Raw genomic sequence first — 13,323 nt, 5'->3', positions numbered from 1 at the left:
AATAAAACCAATAACTAAGTACATTATTTTAGTTAATGTAATCTTGTTACAAGATTTTCTTATATCTTCTTCCCTTTTTCTAATTCCATCCGTGAATTACCAACCGTCGGATTAATCATAAAAAACCCGACCCTCATATCCAACGGCTGTAAAATACCTAACATTATTCGTATCAGCACCGTCGATTGTGCCACGTCAGCAATAGCAGAGACCTTTTTCTGGTTTATTTATTTAGTCCTCATTGACTTAATTAAAAAGATAATTTAATTAAGATTTTGTGGAGAGAAAAGTTTTGTGGAGTTTGGCTTGTTTAAAAAAGAGTGTTCAAAGCGATCGAGTTAAAATCTATCTCACTGTTGTGTTTGGGACCTTTGGGTGTGTGTTTATGTTATATACACTCCGGCGCGAATTGTGAAGTGAGGTACTTTATAAAACCCTTTCTCCTTCTCTCCTATAATCTCGACGCATAAATCTTTTTCTATTAAAATCACTGTTTTGGGTTTTTTTTTTTCTGTTTACAAAAGAAAGAATCAAACTTTGGGAATTTCGTCAATGGAGCCCGACGTTGTGGAGATCTCACCTCCTCCTCTGATCGCTTCTGGCTCGAGGAATCGTAAACCCAGAAAGGTCTGATTTTTTTTAGTCTTTTTTCAATGGCCCTGTTTCTCTGTTCAGGGTTTTGTTTCTCTTAGTGTTATCGTTGATGCGTGATGATCATCTTGGCGTGTTAGGGTTTTGTTTTCTGATTTAGGGTTTTGGTTCGTTCTTTGCTCACGTTTACTAATGCTTCTACTGTTTATCGAACTGATAGGTTTGTTCTTGATGATTCGTATTGATTGTGTTCTTACTGTTTTTCTAAGTTTGAAAGAGATCAGCTTTAGGTTTTGTGAAAATCAAAAGCTTTGTTTCTTGTGAATGTTTTTGATAATTGTCACTTGTTTCTCTGTTCTTTTTTTTGTATCTTGTTTTGTCAGTCGTAGTTGATTGTAAAGTTTGCTGCTTTATCTTTTGTTGTAGGCTTTTCCTGAAGTGATTGATGTGGAAAGTTATGAATTCCGCAGTGGTGGTGGTGTTCTTAATAATAATAACAATGTTGTTCATAAGAAGAATAAAGGGAAGGCAATACAAGTTGACTCCGTTTCTTACAACAACGTTCAATCTCATCATCCGCCGCTTAACGTAGAGACGTTCCACGACTATTATGGTCATAATAACCCTTTTGGTAAAGTAGCTAATCAACCAATTGATGTTGATGACTACTCAATGTTTCAAGACGTTCTTGATCCTAAGAATGTCCCAGCTGGTGCAGAGGTCATGGTACCTTGGGGTTTACATTCTAGCAGTAATGGAACAGAGAAATCAAGTGGAAGCATTTTGAGAAGTCAGTCCATGAAAGAGACTGGAAACTCATATCTGCCAGCTGCTACTGTTCCTCAATCATGGGATTATTCTTCTGGTTCCTTTTTACCTCAACACAATCAGACTATCTATTCTTCTGGTTCGTTTTTGCCACAGCACAATCAGGCTGCCTATCCTTCTGCATCGTTTTCTGTGGCTCAACCTCAGACTCCTGGTGTAGTTATGGTCCCTAATCCTACTCCAAACTCTTTTAGATATGATGCTTCTGCTAGTTCTTTTCAGCCTATAGCGGCTGGGGTTACTTCTTCAGTTGAGAATTCTACCAATGTTAAGAAAGCTAAGCAAGATTTTCTGCGAGATTTTAAAAGATTTGACACTGTTGATGATATCTCAGATCATCACTATGCTTCTAAGGGGAAATCTTCAAAGCAGGTGATGATAAATTTATTATCTCCGGGGTTGTTTCCTTAATCTTTCTTTCATTTTTCAACAACTGTAAATTTTACCCGCCGCTTCTCTTTTATCTTATCAGCACTCGAAGAATTGGGTCAAAAAGGTTCAAGAAGATTGGAAGATTCTTGAGAAAGATTTGCCAGGTTGGTGTATACACTATGCAGATCAATGCTTGCAAACATTTTTTTTACCTATTTGTTCTTTACATTTAACAACTTTTGCAAACAGAGGCAATATATGTCAGAGCCTGTGAATCAAGAATGGATCTTTTGAGAGCTGTAATTATTGGAGCGGAGGGAACTCCTTACCATGACGGTCTTTTCTTTTTTGATATTCAGTTCCCAGATACCTATCCTTCAGTGCCACCAGTATGTACTCAGGAACATTCTCAAGTATGTGTTCCTGTCTTTTTTCTTCTAAACCCTTAATGACCCTGGAAGTTTAAATTGTTGTTGACAGAAAGTTTATTACCATTCCGGAGGGCTTAGAATAAACCCGAATCTATACAATTGTGGTAAAGTATGCTTGAGTCTTCTCGGTACCTGGTCCGGTAGCACGAGGGAGAAATGGCTTCCAAAGGAGTCCACAATGTTACAGCTTCTTGTCTCAATCCAAGCACTCATCTTGAATCAAAAACCATACTTTAACGAACCTGGCTTTGAGCGGAGCAAGGGGACTCCATCAGGCGAGGCCCATTCTACAGTTTACAGTGAGAACGTATTCATATTGTCGTTGAGGACTATGGTTTACAGCATGAGGAAACCACCCACGGTAAATAATTACTCAAATTCTCCATTATTCGATTTTTTTCTGAAACTTGGGTTTAAAATAGTCGTGAATGCAGTACTTTTAATGTTATTCCCCATATCTTCATTTGTATTTGAGGAAAAGATGAAACTTTTTTGCAAAAATGAGATTTTTGTTTTTGTTTTTTTTTTCATGAAATTTGGGGTTAAAACTGTTGTTGTGATGAAATGTGCAGCATTTTGAGGAGTTTGCTCGTAGCCATTACTTTCTCCGGTCTCACGACATAGTGAAAGCGTGCAATGCTTATAAAAATGGAGTTCCTCTTGGATCGATGGTTAAAGGCGGAGTCCAGGACCTTGAACAAACTAGCCAGAGCGGCTCCAAGAAGTTTAGGGCCGATGTAGCTAGCTCTATGCAGACAGTGGTTGATGAATTCTTCAAACTAGGAGTCAAGGAGCTTGCAGAGAAACCAAAACCACCTGAGTTCAATGCTAACATAAGGAATCAGAGCAATAATACTAACCGTAAGAGAAGCAGATCATCGAGGTGAGCCAAATACCAAAATAATAAAAAAAAAGTCCTATTTCACCCAGTTTCTTATGATTGAGATACTGACATGAGAAGTAATTCTCATATGTACAGTTTAACTTGATAAAAAACTGATGACTACCTTAGTCTCCTATGTATTTTTCGTATCATTTTGTAGTGTGTGTTTTTTTCTCTGGTTTTGTATCATTTTTGTGATAATTGTTATTTTTTTTGGCATTTGGTATAGCATCAAAGACTTTCTAGCAAATATTGGACGCTGCGTTTTTCAACAGTAGGAGTTAAGTGAGAGTAGTAGTCGCAACAACGTATCAATCAAGTTGAAGACTCGAGGAACAAGACTTGCTGACGACTGCGATTAGTAGTGGATCTAACATATGGAGTAGAAGATTTAGCCAATTTTTTTTTTTTTTTACTATTTTGATATTATTTATTACAATCTTTTTCCCCGGTTTAGAGAAGTGGTTTTTTTTTTTTTTTTTATAATTGACAAATGGTTTTTATAATTTGGTTTTAACAGTTTTCTGTTCAGATTTTACATAGTTAAGAGATTTTTTTTTTTAAGAGTTCACCGAGAAAAATCTATAAACTTACACGTAACAGTTTCTAATTCCCATCTGATAGGCGTAGGAACAAAACTAAAATCAAATCGAAAATTTGATGGTCACATAGGAACAGATGGCAATTGTGTTCTGTTTCCGACTATGTTTCATTAGCAAATGTGTCTGAATAATTTTACAGATCTCTTGAAGAAGAGAGACAACATATCTATGTACAGCTTAGGCAACGAAGCTCGGGCTTTGTCGTCATGATTCTGGTAAGTCTTTACGACAAGTAGGACATGTGAGATGATTCTTAAGCCAAGCGTCAATACAAAGCGCATGATAGATATGTCTGCAAACCGGAAACACTCTACATTCTTCATTAACGACATAACCACCGAGACAAATCGCGCATTCTCTTGATTCTAGTGACCTCTCCTCTTCTTCATCCTCATGGTTGCCTTGTCCGACAAGCAACTTCGGGAGTAGGGTTTCGATTGCGCTTTGTTTCATCCCGCACTTTTTACTTTCTCTCTCGGCGGAATCTGGTAACCGTAGACCGTTCTGGATGATTGCGTGGTAACTCACGACTCTAGCGCGTGGTTGGCCTCTTTGTACCCCGGTTTCGAGATCTAGGTCGAGACATGTTCCTAAGAATGGCCTGAGAACGCAGTCGATGATGGCGTAGATTACAAGAATGATAGCTGAGGTTGCGATAAGAACAACGAGCAAGATGCAGAGACCGATGAATAAGGCGAGACCAAGAACGCTGATGACACTTAACACATCTTCTTCTGAGCTCATGTTGATTCTTAATAACAAGAAACAAGGCTCCTAAAGGTTGTGTTCAAAATATTGACTATCAGGTGACAACCCAAGGAATTTATCAGGTTTACATTTTTAGTCATGAAAGCTGATTTTTTTTGGTTGGTTACGATAAGGCAGTGACGATTTGTGTGGATTCTAAGTTTAGTGTTTGGTTTCAAAATTCATAGATCAGGTTTATGTTATCTAGTTCTATTATCTTTTAAACTATTATCTATCTGATTCTATCATTTGCAAAGTTTACAACAACTTTTTTTGTTTGTTTTAAATTATCCTAACTGGATTTGGTAAAAATTTATATAGTGATTTGGATTTTTTTTTTCATTTTGTTAAAAAAAAAAAAGATGAAGATGTGATTTTTAAAAGTCAATTGTTTTAAAGATATATAATTTAAATGATAAAACCTATTTTTTTCATTATATCTGAAAATATTTCCACTTTTAAATTATTTATTGAACAAAATTTTAGTTACCAAAACTAGAGTCATTATCCAACTAAATTCCACAATTTTTTTTTTAATACAACAATCCATAATTGAAGGTATTACTATTTACTACTCCCTCCGTTTCAAAATATAGGATGTTTTAGTGAAAACACGCATATTAAGAAATAATTATTTTTAAAAAGTTTAATCAATCATAAACAAATCTGCATAATATAAAATATAAATTTAATTTAAATGTTGCAGTATATTATGAAACAAAAATAATTATCTAAATATTCTATATATTATGAAAGGAGGGAGTATTTAGCAAAATTGACATTTGTAAGGAATTAAATTGGTCATAAAGTCTAATTGAACCGGACTAAACCGGTTCTTTTCTCGCTGGCTCGGCCACCGCTTTTTCAACCGAACAATCTCTTTCTCTTTCTCTGTGTCACTCTCTCCCACACTCACCAGAGCAAAGTGATGGCAATGTGTTCTTCTTCTTCGTCTTCGTCTTCTCAAAAGACGTGGATTGTACACGGTATATTAGCTGGAGCGGCGTTTGCAGCCGCGATTGGAGCACATGCGTATCTGGGTCGAACCAGAAAATTCCGGAGCCGGGTCGTCGGAATCATCCCCGCACGTTACGCTTCCTCTCGTTTCGAGGGTAAGCCTCTCGTGAAAATCCTCGGCAAACCCATGATCCAGGTTCCTCCTTAGTTATATTTTCAATATCTCTCTGTTCTATGTTTTAATCTCAGTATCGTTGTGTCGGATCTGGTTTAGTTAGTTAGGCGAATTTACTGAAACTTTCATGCTTAAATAGATTACACATTGAAGTGTGTTTGTTTTGAAAAAATTATACTTTCGTTATCTCTCAGTCTGGATCTAGATAAAGTTTGAATCTTTTGTGCCTTGTATAGTTGTATACATGCAATTTTGATGATGGTAAATTGTATATGTTTGTAAGTTTTTGTTTTTGTTTCTCGCTTTTGTTGAACAGAGGACTTGGGAGAGGACAAAATTAGCTACTACGCTTGATCACGTTGGTATTGTTTGGCTCAGAATCTCTACTTGTATATAAGATCTGTTCTGTGAAGCTTCATTGGTTTAAATTCTATTGTGATTGTGATTGTTGAGATTACAAGATGTCTGATTTCGTTGTGTGTTTTTAATTTAATCAGTTGTAGCTACTGATGATGAAAGGATAGCGGAGTGCTGTCGTGGATTTGGTGCAGATGTCATCATGACTTCAGAGTCTTGTAGAAATGGTCTGTACACTGTTTTCTTCAATCTTTTGGTTTTCTCATTCTTATTTTGGGGGAATCTGGTTTTGTAGCTAAAGCTATGTATCATTTGGGTGATGTGTAGGCACTGAGCGGTGCAACGAAGCGCTAGAAAAGCTGGAGAAGAAGTATGATGTGGTTGTTAACATTCAAGGAGATGAACCACTCATTGACCCTGAGATTATAGACGGTGTGGTCAAAGCACTTCAGGTTTCGTAAAATGCTTATTTGGATATCTTATATGTTTCGTCTTGGACTGGAGTTATGATCCTAATGTTTAAACTCGTTTGAATGCTGTTAAATAGTGTTCTTATGGTTGTGGTTTTTAGGTAACACCAGATGCAGTGTTTAGCACAGCGGTGACACCATTGAAACCAGAAGACGGGGTTGATCCTAACCGAGTTAAATGTGTGGTTGACAACCGTGGCTATGCTATCTATTTCTCGAGGGGTTTGATTCCTTATAACAAGTATTTTTTCTTACCTTTTTCTTGTGTATATCAATTACATGAAGTATCTTATTCTTCCTTATATGCTTTTTTTTTTTTTTTTTTTTTTTGCGGTTTAGGAGTGGTAAAGTCAATCCAGATTTTCCATACATGCTTCATCTTGGACTTCAGGTACCGAGCAGCCAGTTTCTCTTATCCTACATGTAATGGACTTTTTTTTTTTTATCATCTAATCTCGGTTATGTTTGTTTGTTCGTTTTTCATCTCAGAGTTTTGATTCAAAGTTCCTTAAAGTATATTCGGAGCTTCAACCAACGCCATTGCAGCAAGAAGAGGATCTCGAGCAGCTCAAAGTCCTGGAGAACGGTTTCAAAATGAAGGTAACAGAACCCTTTCCTCATAGAAAAGTATCTAAAGGAAAATGAAACATATGTCAGTTGATATATCATCCGAAAGAATCGAGCCTTAGCTTAGAGAATATCAAAAGAAGTAACTCAAGGCAGTAAGATTTTTTTATGTTGGCTGTTTACAGGTTATAAAGGTGGATCATGAAGCTCATGGAGTTGATTCACCCGATGATGTCGAAAAGATTGAATCTTTAATGCGGGAAAGAAACCTGTCCTAGTCCACAGAAATCCAAATCTCTGCTTTCAAAATTTTTAAATGAACCATTTCCTTTTATTTGCCCACAGAGACTTGTGTGATCGATCGAATCAGGAACTAGTAATATATCATATATACCTGCAATGTGGAAGACCCTTATAATGTAATTGAGTTCAGTTCTTTCCACCACACCAGTTAATTAGACCTATCTTCTGTAATCTTAAGCCTTATAATATTCTAATATGATATTGTTGAATTTTAAGGAGAATGAGATATATTTAGAGCTGTGTCATCGTGTCTGATAGATCTGAGGTCTTGGTGGTTGGTCATTAGTTAAACTTCAACCTATCGCTTATAAAATGAGAGCTAGAGAATATGTTAATATCACTCGCCAAAAACCAAGTCACATCAATAATGGCTATCTATACGTCATTTAATCACAAGCCATATCTCCTATACTGAAATGGTGTCAGAAACATAAAGAGGATTAAAGAGTGACAACGTGGCGAATTGGCGAGATCCTTGTTTTTCCGGTAGCTCTACTTAGATGAACGTGCGTGATAATCATAAAATATATGCATTGAATGTAGCACAGCTGTGTGGTGTTGAACAGTTGATATAGTTAATGCAAATTATGGACGCTTATAAAACTAGAGTATAGGGAAACTTGCAACGTACACTTGAAACAGGTTGAGAGATATATACGGAAGAAAGTATAGTTCGATGGAGCTAATTAGGGGTTTGTACCGTTTGGTGGTGTCGGTGACGTGCTTGGTGTGTTTAGGGTTTAGTGGTGGGATGTGTTCAGAATTTGATCCCTTGATCAAAACTTACGTGTCATCATCGTCGCAGCTGTCGAATGAGAACTTGGTCTATTCCGGTGGTAAGCTTAAAGGTATTAAAAAAAAACGACAACTATAAGCTAAACTTTTAAAACATACATTGTACTATTGTGAAAACATGAATAGTTTTTTTTTCGGGTTTATGTGTTTTAGAGTTGCTATATCTACAATACCAAAAACAAAACAAAAAGTACTGTACATGTTTATGATATTTGTTTGTCTATTGATAGATGAAGTACACAGTATCACTTACTCGGAATGGGATTCACTTGTGATCCAATCGAAGCTCCCAGTAATGGTTATGTTCACAGCCCAGTGGTGTGGACCATGTCGTGTGATGATCCCTATACTAAACAGGATGGACTCGCGATACAAGAATAAGTTCAAATTCTACACAGTCAACTTTGACGATGAAACAAGGATTGCAGCACGTTTTGACATCAAATATCTCCCGACCACTCTTGTCTTTAAAGGCGGAGACCAAATGGCTAAATTCACCGGAGCTAATCCAATGATGTTAGAGAAACTCGTCAGGGAGTTTATGTGATTTCCCTTGTCAAACCTTTGGCTCGTCCATTTATCTATATTTGTTGCTTCCTTTGTCAAACCTATGCTTTACTATGTGCTGAGTGTTGTTTGTTTGTCTCCTTTCTTACTCAAAATAATTGTTCACCGTGAACAGTTTAACTATGTTTATCTACTTTAATTATTACTCTTGAACATGGGATGACTATGACTAAGATTGATAAAGTGATTTGACCCATAGAAGTAGGCAGAACATTTGGAATAGGCACACAAAACTCGGCTATAAGAAACAAACTAGGGTGTCATCATAAGACATCATTTCTAATAAATCACGTTTGGTAAATGATAAATAGTTTAAGATAAAAGAGTCTCACTTTGAGTTCATTTAAGACAAAGTTTACAAGTAACGGAAAACAAAATTTTGCTAGGTGTAACACTACTCAGCAGAATCTGACTCGTTTTCCTCATCATTTTCTGACACCGCAGCATCCTCATCCGCATCAGACTCATTGTCTGACACCGCAACATCCTCATCCGCATCAGACTCACTTTCAGATCCATCTTCCGATGCAGCGTCCTCATCTTCGTGTTCATCAGCTCCGTCTTCCCCGTCTGTTTCAGTCGAGTCCTTTGCTTTATTATCATCCTTGAGGTCTTTCTCGTCATAGAAATCTCTTTGGACTGGAACATCTTTCTGTAGTTGGGTAGACATGATTCCAGCAATGGCTTTCAATGCAGCAGCTGCTTGAGTATTATCACCTATGGCTTCTTCATCTATGCCTGGCACTGTTGCTACTGATTTTGGAGCCACACCATCTGGCTTAGGAGGTGGGACAAAGAAGGGTATACGACCTCTTTGCCAGTCATGGAGTATCATCTTTGCTCCGGTCATCAAATCAGGCTCTCCACCCTGAACAAGGTTACCAAGTTTGGTTATTCTTACACCAGTTCATTGCCACGAAAACAGATAAACCTTTACGCTATCTCTCTTACTTACTGAACATAATTTCGCAGCCTATAAAACTAAGGAAACACACCTTTAACAGTTTGCCAGAGGATTTGCATAACTGAAGAAGAAAATCTTGATCATCCTCCCTGTAAATGTCGAGCCATGAAATTATCACTCTGTTGTAGGGATGACAGAGAAAATATTAAAGAGATAAAATTACCCTTACCAGTCCTGTATTTTATACGCCCTCTGCAAGTGCTCCTTCTTGACACGTCTCAGTACTTCACCAATGTGCTCAGATGCATCTTCCAAGTTTGTAACTCTTACCTATATATTCGAAATTATGAATCTGTAAGATAATTCACTACTTGCAGAGAATAGAACAGAGTGCGGACCAAAAGAATCATGGGTCTAAATAAGACAAGTTTTCATGTAAGGTAACATGAACCTGGATATTTGCTCTATTTTGAGCAAAGGTGACCCAAAACTTCTCCAGACTTTAAGTATAAAAGTGTAATACGTGAAAGGAAGAACTAATAATACAAGATACATACCACTCCCTTGAGGACGATATCCGTCTCGGTATCACGGCTCTGGTAAACAACACCAGGACAATCAATCAAGAAAATCCTCTTAGTGAGTGTGATGTATTGCCAGACCTTTGTTTCCCCTGGAATTGGAGCAACCTTGCAAACCTAGAGAAGAGACATAGGAAGTAGATATGTGAGCATAAGTAAATTGGCAATTAGGGATTCGATACTGCAGGTTTGCAATAATATAAATTAGCAAAAAAAAATTTACATTTTTAGTACGCAGTGTGTTGATAACTGATGATTTCCCAACATTGGGATACCCAACAAATCCCACAGATATAGCTTGCTTGTCGCTTTTTAGACGAGCAAACTGCCTCAAAACTGATAGAAGTGACCCCTGAAACCAACCATCAAACACCAAACATTTATCAAGAGAACGACATAGACTGATGTTATAACTTAACAAATGTGAAAAAGAAATCATTAGATCAGAGATCACAAGGGGGTGTATAGTCAATGAAGTACCTTTCCGAATGACTTGTTAACACTTGCATGGAATGCTAGAGTTGGATATTCTTTTGATAACATCCACAACCATCCTTTAGTAGCCCAAGCCGGCACAAGATCACACTTAAAAAGCAGACACGCAAAAACACATCAATATAAATTGTAAACAACCTTCAAAATAGGAACAGTCAACTTAAGCTATCTGAGTTTCCAAAAGATGATAAGAACCAACCTTGTTCAACAACAAAATCATGTGTTTATGCTTGTGATGCTCTTTCAACGTTTTCTCTAAATGATGACATCTAGTTCCTTGTGGATCCCTAGCATCTATAACCTGTCACACAAAGTACCTGTAAGCCAAAGAAATAATACCACTACAAGATATCTCCTATTTGATCACGGAATGAAGACAATACCTGGACAATAACATCAGAAGAGTCTATGACTTTGTAAAGCTCACCCCAAATACGCTTACTCTGTCCCTTCTCAAACATAGTATGCCTAACAAGATCTCTAAACCCGTATTCTTCTTCTCCTCTTTCACCAGAAGGACCTGCCCCATTCTTCTCCTCAAAATTACACAAAAAAAACGTTTCAAATGAATATACATATCTCCATCATTTCAGGTACAAGTAGCTCAAAAGAAACACAAATTTACCCTGAGACTCAGCAGCCTTCATCACCAAGGCTTCATAATCAGAAGCCACAAGCTTTGGTCGCTTCCTCTTTGTCTTACTTCCAAAAGTATCTTTAAAAGGCTCCATGTCCAGTAAATGAACTCTCGATTGCTTAACAAAGTAAGCATCAGAACCAATCAAAAATCGAAACTTTTTCAGACATTGAATAATCTGAATTCAACAAAGCTCAAACCTTTTTACCTTCTTGTTATCAGTTAAAAGAGACATAGGCAACTTCCTCTCTTTTAAAATCACATTATAAGTACTAGACCTCTTAGTCTCAAGCTCTTCTCTAAAATACGCAAGCTCACTCTGACCCACAACACGAGTGTTCCCTATTAATAAAAAAAAAACACATCAGTGAATCAAATTGAGTAAATTTTCTAATTCTCACGAATTTAATGTGAATTAGTATTAATACGAACCAAACCATCTTCGATCAGGTGCGATACGTGAGTCCGGCAAATCCTTCGACTGGAACTCGTTGCTAACGATTTTACCGCCGGGGGTTCTCCTAGGCCTAGTGCCGTACATCTTAAGCCGGCGAACTGTGGCGGCGGTACGCCCTTCGGTGGTTTTCTTTTTGCCATCTGCACGATTCGCATCGAGCGAGTGCTTTGGTTTCCCGGACACATTCGCTCTCTTCTCCTTCTTCACCATCTCTGCAACTTTTTTTCCTTAGACAGGGGACGACGGAAGAAGGAAGAAGAAACAGAGTGTGGCGTTTTTTGAGCATTTTTGCTAGGGTTTAGGTTTACGGTGCGACTCTCCGCTCATTATGGGCTTACACATTTTTAACAGATTTTGGCCCATAGGCTCATTCTAATAAGCCTCTTCTAAAACTATTAATAGGTTTCGATTCGCTCCATCTTATTATATAAACCTGGTTCTCAGAACTTAGTAACTCACTAGATCGTGACACATGTTAGTTTTAACGATTAAAAATTCAGCAGATTGTGATACGTGTCAATTTTAACGATTAAATATCAAAGTTAGAACTCATCAGATCGTGACACGTGTCAATTTTAACGATTAGAAATCACAGTTTTAAAGCTTGGTAAAAGAAAGCGTAAGATAATTGTAATCTTACTATATTTAAAAAAAACAACTAAGATAAATATACTATATGCCATCCATATCAAAGTTTTACTGTTACAAAAGATTCTCAACCACTACATGGTAAAATAAATATACTATGTGTCATCCATATTTGGTCGTATAATTATTCTATATAACCTAACATATTAAATTTTATGTTTTTGTTTGCACAAAAAATAAATAAATAAATTTTATGTCTCTATGGTTAACCAATTTCGGACACTGAGTACTGCAACAATATTTATGAAGGCACATGCGAAGAAAACGAAAATCATGAAGAACCGATTGACAGTCTTGGGAAAAAAGCTTAAATTGAAGTCTGAACTAATATTTTTATTATATTAAAACTTTAATTTACTATATAAAATAGGGTTTTCAAATTAGCTATTAACATGATCAAGACACGTGTCAAGTACATTGATGAGATGTTGACACGTGTCAAAAAATATTATTTTTCAAAACAGATAATTAAGAAGATAACATCAAATCTAAATAAAATTTACATATTTATATCTAAAAAAATTAAATCAAAAAAAGAAAATTAACAAAACTAATCTATTTTCCATTGTATGTTACTTATATTATACATGTTTTCTCAATAAGATTTTGACATGTATAAACAAAAAAGTAATTCACTAATCATGTATATTATTAGCTTATTAATAAATAAATAGTGAATAACAAATTTAAAAAGAATAACATAAGTTATGTCAAAATAATTATTATTTTTGAAACATAACAGGACAGTTAATTAAGAAAATAACATTATATCTACATAACATTACATGTTTTTATCGAAAGCTTTGATCTTTGATTTTTTTTCTTATATAATTTTGTTGATCTATTGTGTAGGTTTTTGATTCGTGCGGGTTTTTCAATGGAAGCTATCAGATGCAATAAAATTGAAGTAAATAAGCCCGCTAATTTAATCGAGAATGGAGACACTGATGGAAGTT

The 13,323-nt window shown here is 36.3% G+C and overlaps 5 protein-coding genes across 8 annotated transcripts; 3 read left to right on the top strand and 2 right to left on the bottom strand.

The window, feature by feature from the left end:
* The first annotated feature begins 248 nt into the window (after positions 1 to 248).
* LOC104742802 (putative ubiquitin-conjugating enzyme E2 38) lies at positions 249 to 3,671 on the top strand. Of its 3 annotated transcripts, none has more exons than XM_087485947.1 (8): positions 249 to 421; positions 525 to 627; positions 1,018 to 1,791; positions 1,892 to 1,955; positions 2,041 to 2,180; positions 2,272 to 2,583; positions 2,795 to 3,105; positions 3,335 to 3,671. In XM_087485947.1, exons 2-8 carry the CDS (start codon positions 553 to 555, stop codon positions 3,381 to 3,383), a joined length of 1,725 nt encoding a protein of 574 aa, XP_087342073.1. In that variant the 5' UTR covers positions 249 to 421; positions 525 to 552; the 3' UTR covers positions 3,384 to 3,671. The 3 variants fall into 3 exon arrangements, with proteins under 3 accessions (XP_087342073.1, XP_087342075.1, XP_087342074.1); XM_087485948.1 differs by having other exon boundaries at positions 266 to 421; positions 529 to 627; XM_087485949.1 differs by having other exon boundaries at positions 2,795 to 3,355.
* A 111-nt stretch (positions 3,672 to 3,782) lies between these two features.
* Positions 3,783 to 4,598, bottom strand: LOC104742801 (putative RING-H2 finger protein ATL19). The gene has a single exon (XM_010463853.2). It carries the CDS (start codon positions 4,449 to 4,451, stop codon positions 3,912 to 3,914), a length of 540 nt encoding a protein of 179 aa, XP_010462155.1. The 5' UTR covers positions 4,452 to 4,598; the 3' UTR covers positions 3,783 to 3,911.
* Positions 4,599 to 5,231: 633 nt separating this feature from the next.
* LOC104742800 (3-deoxy-manno-octulosonate cytidylyltransferase, mitochondrial) lies at positions 5,232 to 7,425 on the top strand. Its single transcript, XM_010463852.3, has 8 exons — positions 5,232 to 5,607; positions 5,903 to 5,948; positions 6,084 to 6,170; positions 6,271 to 6,395; positions 6,515 to 6,654; positions 6,753 to 6,804; positions 6,903 to 7,013; positions 7,166 to 7,425. The coding sequence occupies exons 1-8, from the start codon at positions 5,383 to 5,385 to the stop codon at positions 7,256 to 7,258; spliced, it is 879 nt and encodes a 292-aa protein (XP_010462154.2). The 5' UTR covers positions 5,232 to 5,382; the 3' UTR covers positions 7,259 to 7,425.
* A 406-nt stretch (positions 7,426 to 7,831) lies between these two features.
* Positions 7,832 to 8,768, top strand: LOC104742799 (uncharacterized). The gene is made up of 2 exons (XM_010463851.3): positions 7,832 to 8,131; positions 8,309 to 8,768. Exons 1-2 carry the CDS (start codon positions 7,960 to 7,962, stop codon positions 8,623 to 8,625), a joined length of 489 nt encoding a protein of 162 aa, XP_010462153.2. The 5' UTR covers positions 7,832 to 7,959; the 3' UTR covers positions 8,626 to 8,768.
* A 135-nt stretch (positions 8,769 to 8,903) lies between these two features.
* LOC104742798 (nuclear/nucleolar GTPase 2) lies at positions 8,904 to 12,088 on the bottom strand. 2 transcript variants are annotated; one of them, XM_087485548.1, is made up of 11 exons: positions 11,695 to 12,088; positions 11,471 to 11,604; positions 11,243 to 11,380; positions 11,009 to 11,161; positions 10,825 to 10,926; positions 10,611 to 10,715; positions 10,354 to 10,482; positions 10,107 to 10,247; positions 9,779 to 9,879; positions 9,641 to 9,698; positions 8,904 to 9,513 (listed from the first exon to the last, which is right to left on the bottom strand). In XM_087485548.1, exons 1-11 carry the CDS (start codon positions 11,927 to 11,929, stop codon positions 9,040 to 9,042), a joined length of 1,770 nt encoding a protein of 589 aa, XP_087341674.1. In that variant the 5' UTR covers positions 11,930 to 12,088; the 3' UTR covers positions 8,904 to 9,039. The 2 variants fall into 2 exon arrangements, with proteins under 2 accessions (XP_087341674.1, XP_087341675.1); XM_087485549.1 differs by having other exon boundaries at positions 11,009 to 11,155; positions 11,251 to 11,380.
* Positions 12,089 to 13,323: the final 1,235 nt, after the last annotated feature.

This window comes from Camelina sativa, chromosome 14 (genome assembly GCF_030686135.1).
Source record: "Camelina sativa cultivar CO46 ecotype springtype chromosome 14, ASM3068613v1".
NCBI lineage: Eukaryota > Viridiplantae > Streptophyta > Magnoliopsida > Brassicales > Brassicaceae > Camelina > Camelina sativa.
This window is presented reverse-complemented; position numbering and strand designations above follow the sequence as displayed.

Bases quoted from the DNA above. Each gene is read 5' to 3' on its own strand.
- LOC104742799 (XM_010463851.3), top strand. From the start codon at position 7,960: ATGGAGCTAATTAGGGGTTTGTACCGTTTGGTGGTGTCGGTGACGTGC. The intron at 8,132-8,308 runs GTATTAAAAAAA...GTCTATTGATAG, and splicing joins TTCCGGTGGTAAGCTTAAAG to ATGAAGTACACAGTATCACT.
- LOC104742798 (XM_087485548.1), bottom strand. From the start codon at position 11,929: ATGGTGAAGAAGGAGAAGAGAGCGAATGTGTCCGGGAAACCAAAGCAC. The intron at 10,716-10,824 runs GTTGGTTCTTAT...CTGCTTTTTAAG, and splicing joins TGATTTTGTTGTTGAACAAG to TGTGATCTTGTGCCGGCTTG. The intron at 10,483-10,610 runs GTACTTCATTGA...GGTTGGTTTCAG, and splicing joins TTAACAAGTCATTCGGAAAG to GGGTCACTTCTATCAGTTTT.
- LOC104742802 (XM_087485947.1), top strand. From the start codon at position 553: ATGGAGCCCGACGTTGTGGAGATCTCACCTCCTCCTCTGATCGCTTCT. The intron at 628-1,017 runs GTCTGATTTTTT...CTTTTGTTGTAG, and splicing joins GGAATCGTAAACCCAGAAAG to GCTTTTCCTGAAGTGATTGA. The intron at 3,106-3,334 runs GTGAGCCAAATA...CATTTGGTATAG, and splicing joins AAGAGAAGCAGATCATCGAG to CATCAAAGACTTTCTAGCAA.
- LOC104742800 (XM_010463852.3), top strand. From the start codon at position 5,383: ATGGCAATGTGTTCTTCTTCTTCGTCTTCGTCTTCTCAAAAGACGTGG. The intron at 5,608-5,902 runs GTTCCTCCTTAG...TTTGTTGAACAG, and splicing joins TCGGCAAACCCATGATCCAG to AGGACTTGGGAGAGGACAAA. The intron at 7,014-7,165 runs GTAACAGAACCC...GGCTGTTTACAG, and splicing joins AGAACGGTTTCAAAATGAAG to GTTATAAAGGTGGATCATGA.
- LOC104742801 (XM_010463853.2), bottom strand. From the start codon at position 4,451: ATGAGCTCAGAAGAAGATGTGTTAAGTGTCATCAGCGTTCTTGGTCTC.